Here is a 25,669-nt window from a genome sequence, read left to right as displayed (position 1 = left end):
AGGTTCCCTGTAGCTACGCCTGGTGAGACCTATGAGATAGAGTCAGGAGATACTGAGGGCCGTATGTGGTGCTGCCTCATCCGATTGTCAGACTCTTCGTAATCCCTCTATGTGTTGTGGCGTCATCCAAGACGGTCTGGTGACAACGTGCCTTACCATGGCCGGCATTGGGTGATAGTGCTTTCCTTGCCTCAACGTCATCCAACTACAGGCGTGCTCCTGTCGTGCGTGTGACATGAGGCCATAGCACCAGGGCCCACAAGTGTATTGGCCCCCATTGTGGACCTTTGTTTCTTTGCCTTGCAGAGTTGCTCGGCGGTAGTTGGTCGGCCATTCCGCCTCGTAGAGTTGCTCGGTGGAAGTTGGTCAGCCATTCTGCCTCGTAGATTTGCTCGGTGGATTTGGTCGGTCTGTCTGGCTCGCAGAGTTTCTCGACAGGAGTTGGTCGGCCAGTCCGCCTCGTAGAGTTGCTCGAAGGGACTTGGTCAGCCTAGAAGGGCCACCATGAGTTATGGGCTTAGTTTGGGTACCCATCACATGCCCTATCTAAGGCCATTCTTGTTAGCGTGTTGTGTTCTGTATCATCGTATTGGGCCTTGGCCTATGTACATGTATTGTTATATGGTTTTATCCCTACTCGAATTGGGGTTATGGATTAATTTCTCTCAAGATGGTATCGAGCTTGGTTTTTCTTTTTCCTCCTCTTCCTTTCCTAGCCACCAACCCCTCCTACCCTGTCGTTACCATCAGGCACATCCAGCCTTCCTAGCGCGCCTCCCCTCCCTTCCTTGACGGCAACATGGACCACGACTGCCACCCTAACAGCTTCTCCGCCCTTCCCCGGTGTCCCCTCCCCTACTCATGCTCGTGGACGTGACCCCCATCTTTGTCGGCACCAACGAGATCACCAAGGATGTGCAAAATAAAATGATCGCTCATGGATCATCAAGAAACAAGGGTGGTTAAGGGCATGTAAAATGAGATGTCTTAAACAGACGTTGGGATATAAAGGTAAGCATATATAAAAAATGAGGGTATGCAAGATTCCAAGGATACGAGCATATCAAGACCAAGATAATAGAATTTGCTGAAAGATAGCGACTTAATAATGTAATAGGAAGGGGTCTCAAAAGACAAGAAGGTCATGGACATATAAACTGAAATTCTTAAATAGGAAGTAGAGATTCAGAGGTAAGTATATGAAAGAAGGACTAGGAGTATAGAAATATCCAAGGATATGCACATATCAATAACAGAGAATAGAAATTACTAAAGGATAATGATTAAACAAATGAACAGGAAAGAATCCTAGAAAACAAGAAGGCTATGGTCAGGAGGATCTACAAAGATGTCGTAAGAACAAGAATGAGAGGATATCTAATAGAATAAACAAGTAGAGAATATACAGTGGTAAAATATAATACTTTTAGCAAGGTGATATATAGGACCATAACATAGAATTAGTCGATGTGATTAATATTTTGAAGCAGCATCAAGGATGAGGTGAAGTAATAGTCAATAAATCCTTAAAACGACCAATGCTACTCTAGACTAGCGGTCCTATAGCCAACAAGCCTTTGATACCACTTATGTCACACTCGGTTTTGGAAGGCAAACTGAATATGAACCATGTTCGTGCCAGGATCAGAACTCACGTACACATCGATTACATAAATGACTCATCATAGTACAATACTTCTAATAATAATAAAGAGTAAGTAATAATATTACAGACTAGAGTAATTTACATAATATAGATCAAAGTGCACGTAATAGAAACATAACCAACGTAAACAAACCCACCACATGCAGCTGACTGGGGGAGGTCGCTAGCCTAATCCTTGAACTCGTCAAAGTTCTGGAACTCCTAGAGATCCGCCTCGACACGTTCTTATTCTTCTTTACCTGAGCATAGGTTGCACCAAAGGCAACCTGGTGTTTTGTGAAAGCAAGGGTGAGTACACATCAACGTACTCAGCAAATATCCCGTTTGGCCAAGGTGGACTAGCTTTAAGTGGGGTTAGGATCAAAGCAGTTGCTTTTATTTCGTCAGGTATTTATTATTAGTAGAAGCCATGTTTTAGCAATAACCAACCCATGACTCATTTCCTCATCGAGGAACATCATTATCATCATCATAACCAAATCCATAAATAGAACCATAGCATCTCAAACCATCTGTATCACTAATCAATGGAGCAACCAAGGCCACTCTTAACCATGAGCACGACTGATATATCAGTTTCTACCCCTTTGCAGAGATCGCACACTTTACCCACGAGCAGTGATTCTCTCTAGCCCAGGTTTGCAAGACCCTTGTTCACTCCCAAGGTGAGCGGCTAGGGATTCACTACGAAGCGTGTACAAAGATTCTCCAAAGGTATAGACACCCGTTAGGTTTTCTAAATGCACAGTACTCCTCCCCAAGGGGCAAACCACCCTCGGTAGAGCAAGTAGCGTACACCGAGCCCCATTAACGACACAACAGCAAATCAAGCTACACATGGTTCCTCTAATTAACTAGCTAAGGGCGTCATATTCCACCCTCATAGCTGCACTGTTTTCTCGGGTGGTCATCCAACGAACAAGTCCTTACGGAGAAGTACTCGAGAAACAGCTCGAGACCCCTATATTATCACAAGCTCATAATCATAATCAGAATGTAAAGCATCGTATCATAATTGTATCTCATCATGTTTATTGATTAAAGTAGAGCACTAGCATGAAGCTAACAATAATAACCCAAAAAGGTAATCAAGGGCGAGGTAAATAGAAAGCTAGTCAATCCTTAGATTTTAATTATGTAATGCGGGTAAATGAATTATCATGTGAATAAGACATAAATAGGTTAGAACACACTTGTGTTCACCAAATAGATGCTCATAATCTTCAACCTCATAGAACTCGAAGAGCTTGATCACTTAGTCGCCAAAGCTTGATTGTCGGTTCACCGAAGCTCAGAAACGGATCGCGCTCTATTCGCAACGCGAAGCGAAGACGAACGGGCACAAGCAAACAAACATATATATGCATAAGAATATTACACCATACAAAGAAAAACGTAATAAAAACATGCAATACGAATAGAGCGTGCTACTACGATCACATGAGGAAAATCGTGATAGTCGGAGCTACAACCGCCGAGAAGTTATAACGTTTATGCTAAACAAGTACTAATTCGCAAACACCTGAATCAGCGTGATCACATTAATAGATATTTATAAAAGCGTAAATTAAAACTATAACCTAATTTTACTTAGAATGCCATTTATAACTATCGAACAATTAATTAAATAATTAATAAAACTCGCGACATGACAAAATAACATTACTAATATGAAATCGACATTGTTACAAAGTTGACGAGACTGAAACGAGTCGAAATAGGTTTATAACGCATTATATATTGAGTAACTAGCAATTCACGGCTAATAAACAATGCGACATATGAATACTACTAAATTGTATCGTTTTTATATTAAACAAATATTAAATATAATATTTACGTTGACATAATCACGTTAACATGTATCTACAAACATATAATTAAAATTATAAATTAGATTCGATTGAATTGTTATTTTAATAACCAAAAACTAAACAATTAATCAATTATTTAACATGAATGATATGGCGAAATGATTTTATTAAAACACATAAATAGTGATTTACGCGAACGACGACGCACACAAATAGCATGTGAACTAGCATGCACGAAACAGCACGCGCGATGCGAGCTACAGCACGCCAATAAAGTGTGAACCGGACGCGAGGCGCGTGTGCACGAACACACAAATGAACGATGACTATACGCACAACATGCGCGGAACAGCGCACGAAAGACGTGTGACGGCACGCGCGACAACACGCGAATTGCACGCAAATCAAACACGCTGCACGCAAGGGGTAGACGAAGGGTAGACCGAGGGTAGACGAAGCTCACCTCGTGACAACGGCGGGTGGCGAGACTAGACGAAGCTCACCTCGTGAGAACGGCAGGTGGCGAGACAAGCTCGCGGAGAGGCACGACAACGTGCTGCGTGCACGACGCACCGCACGAGCGACGGTGAGGCTGCTTGCTGCGCCGTGGGCCCCGGGATCCGTGACCTAGGGCTCGCTAACCGAGCAGGACCACAAGCCCTGTGATCGCGGGCTGGCCACGCCGCTGCAGTGGCAGGCCGTTGGCCGCCGGCGCTGGCTGGCTGCGGGCCGCCGAGCCAGGGCTGTAGGCTGCCGCGCCGGGCGAGCTCGCGGGCAGATGTCGCGCCAACCTGGGCCTCCTAGCCGCGGGGGTTGGTCGCGCGCTGCGCTGGCACGCCGGGCCGCCGGGGTTGGCTGCTCGGTTGCGGCCAGGGAGGGGCTGGGGGTGGGGCGCGGGCATGGGAGAGAGGGAGTGTGGTGGGATCGAGTGTCAAATTGGGCGCATCGGTTGGCCGCTCCAGAAATTTTGGCTAGGATCCTGGGCACGTTCCAGACTGAGAGAAGAGAGACGGTTGTGTCACACCCGGATTTCGGGGCACCAAGACTCGGGCGCGAACATAATCACCAGGTGAGCTGGGACCAAGTCTCACACATATGATGAATCATGGCACAGGATCGAATGTCACATTTTTACCACATAACAGGAGTTCTATACAAAATAAATAAATAATTACATTATAAGGAGACAACGGTCCAGCAACCCAAAGTTGACTGGGAGACGACGGCCTAGACCACTCACGAACTCATCACAGCATCCACCATGCGCCTCATCCTGCGGTACCTGTTCTTGACCTGTGGGGGGTGTGAGACAGCAAGAGTGAGCTCACATACGTTCATCGCTCAACAAGTTGTGGGGAATAATGTGCATGAACTCGCCAAAGGTGGGAGCTCACGTGAAGTGTAAGGCTTACCAAAGAGGATGGTTAGAGCTGAGCATTGCTTTTAAAGTTGGTCAAAATTTTATTAGCAATTACTAAGTATAAGTAAATACCAACCCAATTAAGTAGTAGAACAAAAGTAACAACATCACCTGCGATGCAATGCATATGACAAATTGATTTTAGTTCCATAAATTAATCATGTGAGGGTCCGAGCTGCTCATGACCGTGAGCACGGCTAGTATACCAGTTTTACACTCTGCAGAGGTTGCGCATCTTTACCCACAAGTCATGTTACCCATCTGCCAAGGGATCGCGACTTCCCATACACCTCTACCGAGGAGGCGAGGCAGGGTAACACTACGAGGCCTTTACAAAGTTCCACTAGCTTCAGAAAACCCGCTACAGTTTATAGGAAGTTCCAATGCAGGAATCCCTTGCAGGACCGCCATCGCAGCAAAATCCTCCCGAGGGCCTCCCTACACTGACCACTCCCCTACTGCCCTTGCCCCTTTCGGGTAAGGTAGTCCTCCACTAGCTTTCCTAATTAATCAGCCAAGGGCGTCCCATTAAACCCTTGTGGTAGCACTGTTTTCCCGGGTGGTCGCTCCATGTTCCAATTAACATAATGATCTTATCATGAACGATAAATAACAACGGATAACAAAAGTATAATCATGAGTAATGTATCTTCATACCCAAAACCACATAAAGCACTAGCAAGTACTACCCAAAAAGTTCAGTGGTAACAAGGTATAAAGATAATCAAACTAGGGTAACCTATTGGGTCCCATCAAAATTAACCTATGCAGATCATTATGATTAATCAGAACATGGCTGGGTAAAAAGAAGTGATCAAGGGCACAACTTGCCTGGGACTTGAGATTCCAGGTAACAGGATGATCTTCAGGTGACACGTGTCCTCACTGCTAAATGTAGCAATACAAACATACATGGTATAGGCAAAATTAACATCACACCAAACATAAGAATAAACTGCATAATAATAATCTACGCGACGTTACGAGATCGTAGAAACAAGAACCACTAAATTCGGAGTTGCGGTTAAGAAGTTATGGTTTTATAAAGATTTAAGTGTTGGACACAAAAGAAATTAAGTGCATAAATTATACCCATGTTTCATAAAAAGTAAGGTTACCAGATGATAAGCAATATTATTATAGAGTTATAGAAACTGGAATGGGTAAATTTGGACTTAGTATGGATTTTCTATGAATTATACAAGTTTTACAATTATTTTTATACTCAAAATCAATTCTAAATCTATTTTTCCTGTTTTATTTTAATTCCTAGACTGCGCCTCAAATACAGGAAAGCATAGGGGCCCCGGTGCTAAATAACTAAGACACAGAGCACAGTACAATGGACTGCGGGTCGTTTTCTATAAAGGACAGGGGCACTATTGCAAAATGCCACGACAAAGGGGTATCGTGCACACAGAGCCGCCAGATTAGGTTTGGATGGCCCAGATCAATCGTAGAAGGGGGCATTCCCAGATCTAATCTGAGCCGCCCACATGAGATCAAACGGCCACGATTTAGTTTTGCTTGAGTCAATCCTAACCACCGATCCGATCCAGCGGCCGAGCTCATACGCGTGAAGGGGTACATCGACACCTAATCCTAGCCGTTCCCTCATCATCTGACGGCCACCGCGTTATCACTCTCCTCCAGCCAAGCACCGGCGCGGCAGTGCCACCCTTCGCCGCACGGCGGCGCCATTCCTGAGCCACTGTGATCACCCGAACTACCGCCCTAACCTCTAATCGGCCGGGTGATTCACTATGCGTAGATCAAAGCGAAGCTAACGGCCAGAGACTTACAAGGTACGATGGGCGGTGGAAGGTTGCCCGCGGTGCAGCGATGGAGAGGATCACCGGCGAGCCATTCCCAATGACACCGCGATTTTTCGACCACCACGAGTCCGCGGATGCGACCAGCGGACCCAGGCGATGCTATCTGCTCCTTCCCAGACGCCCCGAGCGGCACGTGGTCGTGAATCTCCCCCTGGCGGCGCCGCCTATTCTCTCTCTTCGCCCCTCCGCTTCGCACAGCGCAACAGCGACCTTGTGGCGGTGATCCCAGCGAAGGCGTGGATGCGTATACTAAATATCCGAGGGAGAGAAGCCTTCCCCCCGAGCTTATAGGCACACCGGGGCGCGGAATCGGGGAGGCCCAGCCATGGATCTCGCGGGGTTTGTTGCAATGACAACGGAGATCCCTGCGTTTCTGGACCCACACGTCAATGACAGTCCGCTCGAGCGAAGGTGGCTGACCGTAGGGCCCCGGCTGTCGGCGCGCGTGGCTGTGGCAAGTTGGGCCGCGCGGTGGAGAAGCGGGGTTGGGCCGAATTCCAGTATTTAGGCCCAGTTAGTTAGGCCCAGTTAGTTGGGTTTGTTTTTATTCTTTTATTTTCTATTTTCTTTTCCCCATTCTTTCACAAATTCAAATTTAAATACTAATTTAAATTCAAACTTGTGACTAGTTCATTTTCAAACCATATTTGTGCAATTAAAAGTATTAGGTTTGAGAATATTTATTCAAATATATTATTCATGTTTTCATATTCCTTCTCTTTTCTAGATTCAAGAATTTCTTTTAGGATTTAATTTTCCTTTTTGGTCTTTAATATTTTCTTGTTACAAAATGCACACAAAAATAACATATTCAGCATGATGCAAGGATTTAGTAGCATATCTTTTTATTAATTGTTCTTGGACATGTGTTCACATATGATGATGCATAAAGGTCAAACTCATATAAGGAGAAATTGTTTCTCTATTGGTATTATTTCTAGCAAATTACAAAGTGGGTGTTACAAATCCTACCCCCCTTAAAAATAATCTCGTCCTCGAGATTTGTAAGAAAAGGGATTATACCAAGATTGGTTTGTAATTGAGATTGTAGTTTCTAATTGATTCAACAATTAAGAGTCTCTCTCTCTTTTTAATACTATTTAGCAAGTAATTAGAAATGCATGGGTATCTTTTATGTTTAGACACACAGTTAGGTAAGAAGAGAGATGGTCACAGTGAGGTTAGCTGATGGTAATAAGAACTTGGTAAGGGAAGACTCCATCCAAGGTGGTAAATCTTGAATCATCTCGAGATCTGTTTTGACTCCTATTCTTCCATGTCAAGGTTGATCTCCTCCTTGCTTTTTAGTGTCTCCATCCGAGTTTGGGACAAGAGGCTAAGATAGATATGTTATGTAGGTCAAGTTGTTGGGTATGGCCGAGTTGATCTAAGTCACCAATTTATGCGTAAGTGAATTAGGAGTATGGCCTTATCTTTTATACTAGCATTAAGTAACTCGCTCTAGATTGATCATATTAGATTAGATACAATCTAGGTTAGGTCATATATGACTAGATTAGACTAGTTTAGGTTAGATAGATCTATTAAGATAAGGATAAAATCTTTTCAAGATAAGATGAGAATCTATATTTTTTTAGGATAAGATGGATCTATGAGTGTAGGTTAGACTTTTTCAAGATAAGATGGATTTTGCCAGGCTAGATTCTTTGATGAGGGATAACCTAGTTCATTTAGATATTTTTATAACCGTTTTTTTTCTATATGTATATGCAGATGTGATTGTGGACATTACTCCACAACTAATCACACTCAATCAAAGATCCAAATCAAACAAGCATCATAAGAACAAACATTCAAGCATACAAATACCTATAAAAATAGTTTCGTTTTTGTTCCTAAGAGTAGGTCTCCTATTCCTAAAGTCACTTTAGGCACATGATTTCAAAGTGTGAAATCCACATTTGTCTTTAGAATGAAAAGGTAAGAATAATCAGAGTAAAGCGGAAATAGATGAGAAAAGATTAAGAAAAGTTTAGAAAAGAATCAGAGTAGCAAGGGTAAGTAAAGAATGGTTGTCCAGTTCTATCTAGGTTTCGTCCTACAGTCAACATTCCTCTGATACCACTTCTGTCACACCCGGGTTTTAGGGGTCCAAAGCCCGGGCGCGAACATAAACACCAGGTGTGCTGGGACCAAGTCTCACACATATGATGAATCATGGCACAGGATCGAATGTCACATTTTTACCACATAACAGGAGTTCTATACAAAATAAATAAATAATTACATTATAAGGAGACAACGGTCCAGCAACCCAAAGTTGACTGGGAGACGACGGCCTAGACCACTCACGAACTCATCACAGCATCCACCATGCGCCTCATCCTGCGGTACCTGTTCTTGACCTGTGGGGGGTGTGAGACAGCAAGAGTGAGCTCACATACGTTCATCGCTCAACAAGTTGTGGGGAATAATGTGCATGAACTCGCCAAAGGTGGGAGCTCACGTGAAGTGTAAGGCTTACCAAAGAGGATGGTTAGAGCTGAGCATTGCTTTTAAAGTTGGTCAAAATTTTATTAGCAATTACTAAGTATAAGTAAATACCAACCCAATTAAGTAGTAGAACAAAAGTAACAACATCACCTGCGATGCAATGCATATGACAAATTGATTTTAGTTCCATAAATTAATCATGTGAGGGTCCGAGCTGCTCATGACCGTGAGCACGGCTAGTATACCAGTTTTACACTCTGCAGAGGTTGCGCATCTTTACCCACAAGTCATGTTACCCATCTGCCAAGGGATCGCGACTTCCCATACACCTCTACCGAGGAGGCGAGGCAGGGTAACACTACGAGGCCTTTACAAAGTTCCACTAGCTTCAGAAAACCCGCTACAGTTTATAGGAAGCTCCAATGCAGGAATCCCTTGCAGGACCGCCATCGCAGCAAAATCCTCCCGAGGGCCTCCCTACACTGACCACTCCCCTACTGCCCTTGCCCCTTTCGGGTAAGGTAGTCCTCCACTAGCTTTCCTAATTAATCAGCCAAGGGCGTCCCATTAAACCCTTGTGGTAGCACTGTTTTCCCGGGTGGTCGCTCCATGTTCCAATTAACATAATGATCTTATCATGAACGATAAATAACAACGGATAACAAAAGTATAATCATGAGTAATGTATCTTCATACCCAAAACCACATAAAGCACTAGCAAGTACTACCCAAAAAGTTCAGTGGTAACAAGGTATAAAGATAATCAAACTAGGGTAACCTATTGGGTCCCATCAAAATTAACCTATGCAGATCATTATGATTAATCAGAACATGGCTGGGTAAAAAGAAGTGATCAAGGGCACAACTTGCCTGGGACTTGAGATTCCAGGTAACAGGATGATCTTCAGGTGACACATGTCCTCACTGCTAAACGTAGCAATACAAACATACATGGTATAGGCAAAATTAACATCACACCAAACATAAGAATAAACTGCATAATAATAATCTACGCGACGTTACGAGATCGTAGAAACAAGAACCACTAAATTCGGAGTTGCGGTTAAGAAGTTATGGTTTTATAAAGATTTAAGTGTTGGACACAAAAGAAATTAAGTGCATAAATTATACCCATGTTTCATAAAAAGTAAGGTTACCAGATGATAAGCAATATTATTATAGAGTTATAGAAACTGGAATGGGTAAATTTGGACTTAGTATGGATTTTCTATGAATTATACAAGTTTTACAATTATTTTTATACTCAAAATCAATTCTAAATCTATTTTTCCTGTTTTATTTTAATTCCTAGACTGCGCCTCAAATACAGGAAAGCATAGGGGCCCCGGTGCTAAATAACTAAGACACAGAGCACAGTACAATGGACTGCGGGTCGTTTTCTATAAAGGACAGGGGCACTATTGCAAAATGCCACGACAAAGGGGTATCGTGCACACAGAGCCGCCAGATTAGGTTTGGATGGCCCAGATCAATCGTAGAAGGGGGCATTCCCAGATCTAATCTGAGCCGCCCACATGAGATCAAACGGCCACGATTTAGTTTTGCTTGAGTCAATCCTAACCACCGATCCGATCCAGCGGCCGAGCTCATACGCGTGAAGGGGTACATCGACACCTAATCCTAGCCGTTCCCTCATCATCTGACGGCCACCGCGTTATCACTCTCCTCCAGCCAAGCACCGGCGCGGCAGTGCCACCCTTCGCCGCACGGCGGCGCCATTCCTGAGCCACTGTGATCACCCGAACTACCGCCCTAACCTCTAATCGGCCGGGTGATTCACTATGCGTAGATCAAAGCGAAGCTAACGGCCAGAGACTTACAAGGTACGATGGGCGGTGGAAGGTTGCCCGCGGTGCAGCGATGGAGAGGATCACCGGCGAGCCATTCCCAATGACACCGCGATTTTTCGACCACCACGAGTCCGCGGATGCGACCAGCGGACCCAGGCGATGCTATCTGCTCCTTCCCAGACGCCCCGAGCGGCACGTGGTCGTGAATCTCCCCCTGGCGGCGCCGCCTATTCTCTCTCTTCGCCCCTCCGCTTCGCACAGCGCAGCAGCGACCTTGTGGCGGTGATCCCAGCGAAGGCGTGGATGCGTATACTAAATATCCGAGGGAGAGAAGCCTTACCCCCGAGCTTATAGGCACACCGGGGCGCGGAATCGGGGAGGCCCAGCCATGGATCTCGCGGGGTTTGTTGCAACGACAACGGAGATCCCTGCGTTTCTGGACCCACACGTCAATGACAGTCCGCTCGCGCGAAGGTGGCTGACCGTAGGGCCCCGGCTGTCGGCGCGCGTGGCTGTGGCAAGTTGGGCCGCGCGGTGGAGAAGCGGGGTTGGGCCGAATTCCAGTATTTAGGCCCAGTTAGTTGGGTTTGTTTTTATTCTTTTATTTTCTATTTTCTTTTCCCCATTCTTTCACAAATTCAAATTTAAATACTAATTTAAATTCAAACTTGTGACTAGTTCATTTTCAAACCATATTTGTGCAATTAAAAGTATTAGGTTTGAGAATATTTATTCAAATATATTATTCATGTTTTCATATTCCTTCTCTTTTCTAGATTCAAGAATTTCTTTTAGGATTTAATTTTCCTTTTTGGTCTTTAATATTTTCTTGTTACAAAATGCACACAAAAATAACATATTCAGCATGATGCAAGGATTTAGTAGCATATCTTTTTATTAATTGTTCTTGGACATGTGTTCACATATGATGATGCATAAAGGTCAAACTCATATAAGGAGAAATTGTTTCTCTATTGGTATTATTTCTAGCAAATTACAAAGTGGGTGTTACAAATCCTACCCCCCTTAAAAATAATCTCGTCCTCGAGATTTGTAAGAAAAGGGATTATACCAAGATTGGTTTGTAATTGAGATTGTAGTTTCTAATTGATTCAACAATTAAGAGTCTCTCTCTCTTTTTAATACTATTTAGCAAGTAATTAGAAATGCATGGGTATCTTTTATGTTTAGACACACAGTTAGGTAAGAAGAGAGATGGTCACAGTGAGGTTAGCTGATGGTAATAAGAACTTGGTAAGGGAAGACTCCATCCAAGGTGGTAAATCTTGAATCATCTCGAGATCTGTTTTGACTCCTATTCTTCCATGTCAAGGTTGATCTCCTCCTTGCTTTTTAGTGTCTCCATCCGAGTTTGGGACAAGAGGCTAAGATAGATATGTTATGTAGGTCAAGTTGTTGGGTATGGCCGAGTTGATCTAAGTCACCAATTTATGCGTAAGTGAATTAGGAGTATGGCCTTATCTTTTATACTAGCATTAAGTAACTCGCTCTAGATTGATCATATTAGATTAGATACAATCTAGGTTAGGTCATATATGACTAGATTAGACTAGTTTAGGTTAGATAGATCTATTAAGATAAGGATAAAATCTTTTCAAGATAAGATGAGAATCTATATTTTTTTAGGATAAGATGGATCTATGAGTGTAGGTTAGACTTTTTCAAGATAAGATGGATTTTGCCAGGCTAGATTCTTTGATGAGGGATAACCTAGTTCATTTAGATATTTTTATAACCGTTTTTTTTTCTATATGTATATGCAGATGTGATTGTGGACATTACTCCACAACTAATCACACTCAATCAAAGATCCAAATCAAACAAGCATCATAAGAACAAACATTCAAGCATACAAATACCTATAAAAATAGTTTCGTTTTTGTTCCTAAGAGTAGGTCTCCTATTCCTAAAGTCACTTTAGGCACATGATTTCAAAGTGTGAAATCCACATTTGTCTTTAGAATGAAAAGGTAAGAATAATCAGAGTAAAGCGGAAATAGATGAGAAAAGATTAAGAAAAGTTTAGAAAAGAATCAGAGTAGCAAGGGTAAGTAAAGAATGGTTGTCCAGTTCTATCTAGGTTTCGTCCTACAGTCAACATTCCTCTGATACCACTTCTGTCACACCCGGGTTTTAGGGGTCCAAAGCCCGGGCGCGAACATAAACACCAGGTGTGCTGGGACCAAGTCTCACACATATGATGAATCATGGCACAGGATCGAATGTCACATTTTTACCACATAACAGGAGTTCTATACAAAATAAATAAATAATTACATTATAAGGAGACAACGGTCCAGCAACCCAAAGTTGACTGGGAGACGACGGCCTAGACCACTCACGAACTCATCACAGCATCCACCATGCGCCTCATCCTGCGGTACCTGTTCTTGACCTGTGGGGGGTGTGAGACAGCAAGAGTGAGCTCACATACGTTCATCGCTCAACAAGTTGTGGGGAATAATGTGCATGAACTCGCCAAAGGTGGGAGCTCACGTGAAGTGTAAGGCTTACCAAAGAGGATGGTTAGAGCTGAGCATTGCTTTTAAAGTTGGTCAAAATTTTATTAGCAATTACTAAGTATAAGTAAATACCAACCCAATTAAGTAGTAGAACAAAAGTAACAACATCACCTGCGATGCAATGCATATGACAAATTGATTTTAGTTCCATAAATTAATCATGTGAGGGTCCGAGCTGCTCATGACCGTGAGCACGGCTAGTATACCAGTTTTACACTCTGCAGAGGTTGCGCATCTTTACCCACAAGTCATGTTACCCATCTGCCAAGGGATCGCGACTTCCCATACACCTCTACCGAGGAGGCGAGGCAGGGTAACACTACGAGGCCTTTACAAAGTTCCACTAGCTTCAGAAAACCCGCTACAGTTTATAGGAAGCTCCAATGCAGGAATCCCTTGCAGGACCGCCATCGCAGCAAAATCCTCCCGAGGGCCTCCCTACACTGACCACTCCCCTACTGCCCTTGCCCCTTTCGGGTAAGGTAGTCCTCCACTAGCTTTCCTAATTAATCAGCCAAGGGCGTCCCATTAAACCCTTGTGGTAGCACTGTTTTCCCGGGTGGTCGCTCCATGTTCCAATTAACATAATGATCTTATCATGAACGATAAATAACAACGGATAACAAAAGTATAATCATGAGTAATGTATCTTCATACCCAAAACCACATAAAGCACTAGCAAGTACTACCCAAAAAGTTCAGTGGTAACAAGGTATAAAGATAATCAAACTAGGGTAACCTATTGGGTCCCATCAAAATTAACCTATGCAGATCATTATGATTAATCAGAACATGGCTGGGTAAAAAGAAGTGATCAAGGGCACAACTTGCCTGGGACTTGAGATTCCAGGTAACAGGATGATCTTCAGGTGACACGTGTCCTCACTGCTAAACGTAGCAATACAAACATACATGGTATAGGCAAAATTAACATCACACCAAACATAAGAATAAACTGCATAATAATAATCTACGCGACGTTACGAGATCGTAGAAACAAGAACCACTAAATTCGGAGTTGTGGTTAAGAAGTTATGGTTTTATAAAGATTTAAGTGTTGGACACAAAAGAAATTAAGTGCATAAATTATACCCATGTTTCATAAAAAGTAAGGTTACCAGATGATAAGCAATATTATTATAGAGTTATAGAAACTGGAATGGGTAAATTTGGACTTAGTATGGATTTTCTATGAATTATACAAGTTTTACAATTATTTTTATACTCAAAATCAATTCTAAATCTATTTTTCCTGTTTTATTTTAATTCCTAGACTGCGCCTCAAATACAGGAAAGCATAGGGGCCCCGGTGCTAAATAACTAAGACACAGAGCACAGTACAATGGACTGCGGGTCGTTTTCTATAAAGGACAGGGGCACTATTGCAAAATGCCACGACAAAGGGGTATCGTGCACACAGAGCCGCCAGATTAGGTTTGGATGGCCCAGATAAATCGTAGAAGGGGGCATTCCCAGATCTAATCTGAGCCGCCCACATGAGATCAAACGGCCACGATTTAGTTTTGCTTGAGTCAATCCTAACCACCGATCCGATCCAGCGGCCGAGCTCATACGCGTGAAGGGGTACATCGACACCTAATCCTAGCCGTTCCCTCATCATCTGACGGCCACCGCGTTATCACTCTCCTCCAGCCAAGCACCGGTGCGGTAGTGCCACCCTTCGCCGCACGGCGGCGCCATTCCTGAACCACTGTGATCACCCGAACTACCGCCCTAACCTCTAATCGGCCGGGTGATTCGCTATGCGTAGATCAAAGCGAAGCTAACGGCCAGAGACTTACAAGGTACGATGGGCGGTGGAAGGTTGCCCGCGGTGCAGCGATGGAGAGGATCACCGGCGAGCCATTCCCAATGACACCGCGATTTTTCGACCACCACGAGTCCGCGGATGCGACCAGCGGACCCAGGCGATGCTATCTGCTCCTTCCCAGACGCCCCGAGCGGCACGTGGTCGTGAATCTCCCCCTGGCGGCGCCGCCTATTCTCTCTCTTCGCCCCTCCGCTTCGCACAGCGCAGCAGCGACCTTGTGGCGGTGATCCCAGCGAAGGCGTGGATGCGTATACTAAATATCCGAGGGAGAGAAGCCTTCCCCCCGAGCTTATAGGCACACCGGGGCGCGGAATCGGGGAGGCCCAGCCATGGATCTCGCGGGGTTTGTTGCAACGACAACGGAGATCCCTGCGTTTCTGGACCCACACGTCAATGACAGTCCGCTCGCGCGAAGGTGGCTGACCGTAGGGCCCCGGCTGTCGGCGCGCGTGGCTGTGGCAAGTTGGGCCGCGCGGTGGAGAAGCGGGGTTGGGCCGAATTCCAGTATTTAGGCCCAGTTAGTTGGGTTTGTTTTTATTCTTTTATTTTCTATTTTCTTTTCCCCATTCTTTCACAAATTCAAATTTAAATACTAATTTAAATTCAAACTTGTGACTAGTTCATTTTCAAACCATATTTGTGCAATTAAAAGTATTAGGTTTGAGAATATTTATTCAAATATATTATTCATGTTTTCATATTCCTTCTCTTTTCTAGATTCAAGAATTTCTTTTAGGATTTAATTTTCCTTTTTGGTCTTTAATATTTTCTTGTTACAAAATGCACACAAAAATAACATATTCAGCATGATGCAAGGATTTAGTAGCATATCTTTTTATTAATTGTTCTTGGACATGTGTTCACATATGATGATGCATAAAGGTCAAACTCATATAAGGAGAAATTGTTTCTCTATTGGTATTATTTCTAGCAAATTACAAAGTGGGTGTTACAGGTTGTGATAGAGGGAGAAGCTGACATGCGGGTCCCACCTTGGCCAGAGCACGGCACGGGTGCGCGTGTGCCCAGCGCGGTCGTGCGTGCTGGGCCGAGGCGGGCACGGGGTGGGCTGCGGCGCAGGCCATACGGGGCAGGTCGTGCACTGGGCTAGATGGCCACAGGATGGTGGGGCGGCTGGGCCGCGGCGCCAGGCTGCCTAATCCTTGTAGGCCGCGCGGGGGATGGAGAGGGAGCATGGGCCGGACGTGAGGGGCTGAGGGAGGCTTTTCCTCTTTTTTTCTTTTCTATTTCCTACTATTTTATTTTGAATTCCTTACTAGATACATGCTTCACAAATTCACTCATAAAACCAAATGAAAGCATGCTTCAGCATGATGCGACAATCAAAGCACCTCTAGGGTTTTACTTTACTAGGCTTACACATCGATATAAAATAAAATAATTCTTCACTATTTAGAAAAAAGAAAAGAAAAGTAAGGAAACTCAACTGCAGTCTACTTTATTTAAATCTTAGATATGCTAATTAATGCATACAAGTTGTTGTGTCGTCGTCTTCAGGAGGGAACTCAACTGCAGTCTGCTGGCAAGTTATTACTTCAAGTCCACCCGACCTTCCTCGTGTTTGAGTTGCAACCCGCCGGGAAGTTGACCCCATGCCTACTGCACCTCACAAACGACACGGATGAAGACATGGAGTTTAAGCTTAGGATAGAAGAGGGTGTGGACCAGCGATGGTCGGAGCAATTTGGTGAAGAGCGTTTTTCAGGATGCGGTGTTGTGGCTGCGCGATCCACTTACACTCTCATTCTGACGGTGTCGTGGGAGCGGGACGATATTCCTGAAAACAGATTTTGTGAAATGATTCTCGACAGCTGGCCTAAGCAAAACTGGTACTCTGAAGCTAATAAGAATTCGAAGGAGGTGAAACTGACAGCTTATTTGTCGACTCAGCACAGACAGTCGACAGCAATACCCACGGTGAATAAAAAACAACTTTAGTTTTCTGCCTCATCATATATTATATATCGATCCAAAGTTTTTATATGTTAATTCATCATCAACTGACCACCTGTTTACTATCTGTGATTTGTAGGCAACCAGCGGCCAGTTGGGCGTCACGGTATGTACGTACGTACGTATGTATGTATGCGTGGGAAGCTAGCAGATTCCATGCATTATACATACGCCTCCTCTCGTAGATATCCTGATTTTTTTACGAGGAAACGAGAGTTTTATTATTAGTTACTCAGAAACATCATTACATTTCTTAGCAATGATTTGCTGATCCATACACATACACTAGAACGTACGCCAGTAATGTCGCTCGAGCGTGGTTTGTTCTCTCTATCTCTTAATTTGCCAATTGTGCAAGCATATATAACACCATTCTGCTCTCTTGGATTTTATATATGAATCATCAAGTATATATGGCCTGTAATCTAATTTGTTGAATCATCAGATCTCATGGATGGAGAAACCCCGCACACGTATGTACTCCGTTGACGCGCACCCGACCAAGCCATGGTGATGCGTTGTTTGATCTTCGTTCGCACACAGATAGAAGCAAAAGCGTACGATACATTTCGGTTTACTTCTGAAGGGGGTCATAACTTTTTTTGGGTGGATATACAGGATCATAACTGGTCATGAACAAGGACGCATTACCATTAGGAACCATGACACACAGGCAAGCCATTCATTCCATCTTTCACATGCTAGTTCGCTTGACTTTAATTTATATCGGCTTCTACTGTCTTTACATTATTTTTGTCCCTTTAAATTATAGCTACAGCAGTCTATAAATAACTGTATCTGAAGCGAATTGTTCGGCTGGGGTATGCTGCCGTGCCGGGGACTGCGGTGGCTTCCCGCTCTCTCACAATAGTACTATTGCAACAGCAGCTGCAGTAACAACTTTTTTTTTTTGTTATCATAGCCGAACAGAGAATCACTAACACGTGCAATACTTAGGACCAAGCGTCGATGACCCAACTGCAGATAATGCCTTTTTCATATTGCCAATAGTATAATGACAACTTCATTTATTTTTTACAACAGATATAAATTTTTCAAGTTAAGGTTCTAGTTATATTCATATGCTATGGACGCGAGTTTGTAAGTATAACATGCCAATTAAGCTAAAAAAACAAAAAATCTCACTAGCTAGAATTAATAAATAGTGCGACAACAAGTTACCTTAGTTTCTTTGTAATTTGGTATGTGTTATGACATATATTTAATTAAGCTGACACTCTATTTTGCTACCACTGGCAGAAGCTACTGTATTCGTTTAAAGTCTCGCGGGGACCAGGCATGCATGCGCACTCCCGATCCCTTCCTTGTTCACTTAATTCTTGATACTTAATTTGATTATTATTAGGTCTTGATGCTAAATTTTGTACATGCATGCATGCAGTTTGTTCTGTCAAATTCATTGCGCGGAAGCAATGGTTCATTTGCGCCACAGAAACCGAAGGTTTCGCACATGTATACAGTTATGAAACCGAAGAAATGCAAAAGGTTAACAGTTTCAGAGCTCAAGAAATGCAAAAGGTTAACAGTTTCAGAGCTGACGACGACCATATCCGCCCCATATCGCTGGCCGTTCATCCATCCCAGCCCTATGTGATGTCGTGGTACTACGGCAACGAGACAATGAAGCTATGGAACTGGGACAAAGGATGGGAGTGCACACGCACATTCCAAATTAGCGGCAAAACCTTTAAAAAAATCGCTTTTGACCCAAAGGAGACCAACCGCTTTGCTGCTACCGCTGTTGGCACTAGCTTCTTTGATACTGATGTCGACGTCATGGTACGTCTTTCAATTCTCTGCTGAAGGAAAAAAAAAACAAACTTACTACATGTACAGTTAGTTTTCGTACTAACCACCATTGCACGCAAATTTTCATGCGCTGTTTTTTTTATTACGTTCAGATTTGGAGCCTTGACTGTCCCGAACCTGAATATTATCTGCTTTGGACGGATATTAGGGTTATCATGTTCCTAGAATTCTTCACATGTTACGATCGACAGTATTTGATTATTGTTGATGAAGATAACAAAGCACACGTATGTATCCGATCCTCAGCAGCTAGAAACTAAACGCACTCAGCATAGCCGTACTAATATTGCTAGCTAGCTAATTTGTTTCTGTCAAATCAGGTGTGGGACTTGCAGCAGCGGGAATTTGCTTTTAAGAAGCGAAAATCCTTGTCTCTTGAACCTTCTGTCTTCTCACATCCCAATCTACCGTTACTACTAGCAGCACCAATTGAACGCACATGTTGTTTCTGGAGCGCTAAGGATTTCAGGTAACAAATCATGCGAAAGTTGATAGCACATTTTTCTATTAAGAAAAGCACATGCATGGAGAGGTTCATATTTTGGAGCCTCCAATTAGTAATTAATAGAAATATTGTGTTTGTTTGTTGCTTTCCATCTTGCTCAACAAATGTACTCCGTATAAGAAAAGGTAACACAGTCCGACCATATATATATATATATATATATATATATATATATATATATATATATATATATATATATATATATATATATATATATATATATATATATATAAGGTTCACGTACCCCCAAAAAAATCTTTGTTGTTCCCGCAAGATTGCAGTACGTACTGTAGTAATCGCGTGCTTCCTTTCAACAGTTTTTATGGAGTCCTTGACAATTCTGGTGGAGAAAATGTGGTGGGTATCGCTTGCTTGATGGGGTCAAAAAGAAGGTAATCAATTTTATACTTCGCATTGCATTTATTCTTTTATATAAATGATAATAATAATAAACATAGAAGTTTACATGACCATTTTACATAACTCTAGTTCTTTCCTCGATGCAGCACCTATGTGTCAATGACATTATTTAGGTTTGAGACACAAAAGTTCATTAAAAAATAAGTAAAAATTCAGCCATGCACATTATTGATGACAAGGAAATTAAAGTATGTAATTTATTACGTATTTGCCATGCATGTATCTAGAAAATTTCGTGACTCCGCATCTTTGTCAACCTAGGAAGTTGATACTTCACCAGTGCTAATGCAAGGCGACCCAAAAATAAAGATATAATAATAATAATTCATGCAAAGTTTCATTCTACATTAAACTACAACTTCAATATCATGCAAAGTTTCACACCTAAAAAGGTTTTCACTATATGCCCAAGCCAATCAAGACTATCCCTTGAGGTACCTTAGGAATGGTACATGCACACAAACAATAGCAATGAGTCATCATTTGGTGTTAGTAAGTTGGAATTACATCTAGTTTGCATAGAGATGAACTAAGGATATGCTCCCAATCACCAAAGCTTCCCCCAGTCATAGTATAACTCTCGACATAAGGTTTCTACCAAGCAAGGCCAAGTGCAACAACCTCGTAGTCTACATATTGTGGCTTGACTATTCTTGTCCCCTTAGAGCCATCTGCCATGAATACCAAGGCGTCTCTTGATACCTCATACACATGATGCTGCACCAAGCGTGAAGGTCATCGCTAGTGAGCCATATGAGGTTCTAAGGAGCTAGTAGCCCCATGAGTACATTATTGTTACAATAACACCTCATAATAACTCAAACTAGGCCAAATACAAGCACGAAACTTTCCCTCATCTCATGCTACAACCTTGGATGTGTTCATTAAACAATTATTCGGTTTGGAAAGCTTCCCAAGGGCCTCACTACCTGGTGGATTAAGAACATGTCTCTGAGGGCAAGGAAGATTTAGGCCTCAGCGTCAAGAAACTATCGACACAAAATATATGTCTAAAATTGCATAGGGTGTGAATAGGCAATACCTGAAATTTTTTTTTTCAAATACAAGATACAAACCAAGTATCCTAACTTTAGTGGTTAATACGACAATAATATAGCAGAGTGTATATTCAAAGATAAGTACTTGTTATATGCTAGCCAAACTAAGGCAGAACGGAAGCTAACAACAAGATTGAATAAGAGACTAAGCTCAAATCAATAGGTATATCAAGTATTAACAAAGTGAGAAAAGAGGAATGCAATCGGGAAGGAGAAATCACAAGATACACACGATGTATTTACCTGAGTTCAAATTCACAAAGAATCCTACATCTCCGCTGGGGAGTTCACAAAGAACTAGGCATCTTTCAATTGTTTCCTCCCTCAAACGATCACAAAGATCGAGCTTGAGTTCTTCACTTATAAACGGGTGAGAGAAATCTCTCTCAAGACCACTCCACACAAAGTTGGAGGCACCTGATCACTTCTTACAACCCAGAGCAACAACTCCATAAGAGGATGGTCACAAATTCCTCTCTTCCTTCTCAGAACTCAATCCAACACAAGTGCTCTAGCAGCTCTTTCACTATCTTAGTCTTTTGCAAGTTCTCTATACTAAGCACAATGTGATCTTGGAGTACTTGGATAGCTAGGATGCTAAAGAGATGACCCCTCAACTTGTTTGGAGTGTTTCACAAACCATGGATTTTAGTAATGTCCGGTTGGAGGTATAAATAGTTTTCCCACTCCAAAATAGCCTTTGGAAGCTAATGTCCGTTTCTACGTACTCATCAAACATGTCCTCACCTGCAGAGTCGGCCCAGAAAACACGAATGGGGGAACTAAATTATGTGAGAACGATAGTAGTAAAATTCTAATAGGCAGTGAGCACTTGAGCTCATTAATCCAAGAAATACACCCATGTGAAATGGGAAAATCATCAATAAAGGTCACACAATAACGATGGCCCCCTTTCAAAACAAGGGAGCAAGGCCACATACATCAGGTTGAACAAGATCAAAAGGTCCAGTAGATAGAGTCTTACTACTAGGATAGCCACACTATAGCTGTTTGCTAAGCTTACAACCCGTACAACAGAGGGAGGTATCACTAGAAACCTTCCCAAGAACACCACTACGGACAAGAGATGACAAAAGAGACCCACACATGTGACCAAAACGATGGTGCCATTGAGCGAAGTTGACTGAAGTGGTGGTCTCAAAGCTATGGCATCGTCAGTGGAGGAGGACTGACATCAAGTGGAAGCTAAAGGAACAAGCTCCCAAAGACGAGGAGGATCATGATGGCAACCAGTACCAACTAGGTCCTCATACGATGATCTTGAATAGAGCAAGAGTCATACTTAAGAATGATACGACAATCATGATCAATATTCTGACCAGTAGTCAATAACTATAAATCAAGATCAGGAACATAAGAAACTAAAGGAACCATAAAACGTGAAGTGTGAAGGATGCCATGACTAAGAACAGGGTGGGAAGTGTCATCAGCAGTATTAACAAATAAGGAAGCAAACGATAGACTCAAGGAACAAAGAGAAGTAGAATCATGGGTCATACGAAAAGAAGCTCATATGTCAAGAATCTAGGGAACTACAGTACCTAACCTCGAGGAACCTGGCTGCTACCCTAATTGGGGCACACGAGTGGCAACGTGGAGACTACAGTGGAAGCTAACGAAGTGGCACAAAGGCATTCCATGCGTCGAGTCAGGTCGAGGGCCTAGTTAGGAGGCGATTGAGGCAAGGCAGGAGCAGCAATAGCGGGGCACCTCCTCGGCATCATGGAGGACATAACCTACACTTCTCGATGGTATGTTTTGTTGCCTTACAGTCATGGCAGAGACAACAACAACAACACCCCTTAGGCAAGAGCACCACCACTAGAGCTAGAGTATAAGTAGGAGCTAGGTCAAGCGACATAGTTGAAGTAGCAAGAATTGTCGAGGAAGACAACATCACACCACAAAGACAAATATCCTCTGTCTAGGCTAAGGTGACCACCTCGACCAAGGATGGGAGAGGAGAACAAGCGTGGAGCTAAGTACGAAGTTGCTCGAACTCCAAATGGAGACCCCTTATGCTGTGGTGAGGCACACGTGAAACATGATGGACCACTCCCGAAAGTTGGTGCCATCAAATGTGATGGTGGGAAGTGGCACAAGAGGTGCGGAATGAGGAGTTGCCATGCTTGAGGGGGGTGTGGAGTGGGATGTGGAGGTGGGATTAGGTGGACAAAGATGCGGCTGGGCGAAGGAAGGTAGGGGAGCATAAAACATATCAAAGGGAGAGGAGCACAGAACACTAGGAAGAAAGGCACAACATTAGAGACGGGCGGAGGGCATAACATGGGCGGGGGGTGGAACGAGGGCAGGGCAGGCGTGGGAGCCACGGGAGGGGTGACCGCACAAGCACGCACGGACGTAGGGGGACGCGCTGGCAAATGAGTGCCACAGGCTCATGGGCGGTGGCATGCTAGGTGGGGGAGTAGCCAAACCCTAGCCATATACCATGTTAGAGAAGGAAAACATCAACTCATCTATTCCATAGGGCCCAAAGGGCAAAAATACATGAGGTAACTTTGCAGAGAGAACCCTAGGCTCTAGAGAAATACACAAGAAGAGAGAAATATGGTTTCAACACCGACTAGACTAATGTATTGATATATAAAAGAAAAACCAACAATGTAGTTATTCAATGAAACGTACATTTTTCAATTATTAGGTGATCATGTGGTTCATTTATTCTTTACCTAAAATCTTGTAGTTAATTAATTATTTCAATAAGACAATGAAGCTAAGGAAAACAACCCATGTATTTTGTAGGTGAAATTAACATTTTTTTCAATAATTAGGTGATCTTTGCTCCATTACTCAACCTTAAGTCTTCTAGTTCATTATTATTTTTTTCAACATGACAACGAAGCTACACAAAACAAACCAATATAAGGCTATGTACAGCAAATCGTGCATATGGTCATGCAAAACAGTATTTTGTATTGTAGTAGAGTTTGAAAAGGAGATGAGATATGGAATGGGATAGGAGAGCTGTTGGAGATAGCCTCAGTAGTTGTTGGATGAATCTAACATTTTTGAATCATTAGGTTCTCTGTTTATCCTGAACCTAAAATCTTCTAGTTCATTATTTTTTCACAATAAGAAAATGGAGCTAACATTAGACCATTCACAAAAGTCTCATTCAACTTCAATTATAGATGGACTAACTTATGAGTCCAAATGAGTGGAGATTCTACCATGCATGCATCTCTATAAAACAAGTTTGGTGTTAGTCTAACATGCACACTTATCCATACTTGGACTATTCAAGGAGGCTTCTGCTTCTCGAATACTACTATTAAACACTCATACAAATATTTTGTTTATTGCCGGTTAATCGAATAATATCATCTGTTCTCCTCTTAAATTCTTGTCCTAAATACTTCAATGGGTCCTTTTTCACATGTTCTTCAATTCTAGCATCCATTGCTAAGGTATTTCGTTAGCACTGTGATGAGAATATTTTATAACTTATAAGAATATTTGGTGTTACACTCTCATTTAAACTTGTTTAGCTTCATTCATGCTAATTCTTTGTGACTTCTCTTTTAACTTCATCCCTATTATGATCCTACAAATCACATGGTTAACACACCCATTTAGCTAGCCGTGTTGGCATTCAATCACTAAAGTCACCTAGAAATATTGTTGGTAAGGCCATTTTTGACACACACTTACATGTCAACCACATTAGCAAAACCATATCTAAAGCCATCTTAATGGATTAAATTGATCAATATTAGTAGTTTCATGGCCAATGATTTCCTAAATCTATAGTTGGATTGGCAACGTTAAACTCCAACTATATATGAATTTCTCAACTTGGACTTTATCATTTTTAGTGGGGAGGCAAGATTACCCCCACAAGAGATGTTAAGCTAAAAGCATAATTGCATTATTCTTAGTTCCTATTATGGCAATGTAAACAAAAGTTGTGTTTTTGTGATAGGTTTGTGATTGGACAGAGTTATGCCTTAACAGTCTTGGATATTGAAAAAGCTATATATCAAGAGGACCTAAGGGAATCCATTGAGACAAAGTTATGCAATGATACAAGACAGTCCTACACAAGTTCTGAGGTAGGTTGATACATTTGAACTTAGTAGTTGGGTCACTAGATTGGACACTACTATTGTCGGCATTGGGGCTGGATATCGAGTTAGCTCAGCTTGACTCGTAAAGGTAACGAGCTGGCTCGTCTCATTTGCGAGCTTGAGCTGACTCGTTTAGCTCGCGAGCCACAACAAAAAACAATATATATATATATACATATAATCAATTGATAGTTAATTCTAGACAAATTTAACACTATAAAAGAGTAATAATACTCACAATTTCATATAGCACATCAATTAAGCACCAAATTAATACAGTTCATCACTTATTAGTTCATCCAATACAAGTGTAGACTTTGTTTCGTTGACAAATTCTAGCTCATTTGAGCTAAAAAGCTGGCTCAAGCTCGGCTCGAGCCGACTCATTAACAAACTAGG

General features: G+C 42.5%; 1 protein-coding gene across 5 annotated transcripts in view; it reads left to right on the top strand.

Moving 5' to 3' along the window:
• The window catches only part of LOC103627012 (uncharacterized), a 140,072-nt gene that overhangs the window by 65,968 nt on the left and 48,435 nt on the right, over positions 1-25,669 (top strand). For all 5 annotated transcript variants that reach the window (XM_035959134.1, XM_035959131.1, XM_035959132.1 and 2 more), the window contains 10 exons: positions 16,896-17,312; positions 17,428-17,454; positions 17,794-17,858; positions 17,967-18,021; positions 18,609-18,645; positions 18,751-19,148; positions 19,271-19,405; positions 19,499-19,647; positions 20,001-20,075; positions 25,126-25,255. In XM_035959134.1, the coding sequence (XP_035815027.1) occupies positions 16,896-17,312; positions 17,428-17,454; positions 17,794-17,858; positions 17,967-18,021; positions 18,609-18,645; positions 18,751-19,148; positions 19,271-19,405; positions 19,499-19,647; positions 20,001-20,075; positions 25,126-25,255 (1,488 nt within the window). The remainder of the gene's footprint in view (positions 1-16,895; positions 17,313-17,427; positions 17,455-17,793; positions 17,859-17,966; positions 18,022-18,608; positions 18,646-18,750; positions 19,149-19,270; positions 19,406-19,498; positions 19,648-20,000; positions 20,076-25,125; positions 25,256-25,669) is intronic.

Source organism: Zea mays, chromosome 5 (assembly GCF_902167145.1).
Source record: "Zea mays cultivar B73 chromosome 5, Zm-B73-REFERENCE-NAM-5.0, whole genome shotgun sequence".
Lineage (NCBI taxonomy): Eukaryota > Viridiplantae > Streptophyta > Magnoliopsida > Poales > Poaceae > Zea > Zea mays.
The sequence above is the reverse complement of the archived record's forward strand: the minus strand, read 5'-3'. Positions and strand labels throughout refer to the sequence as shown.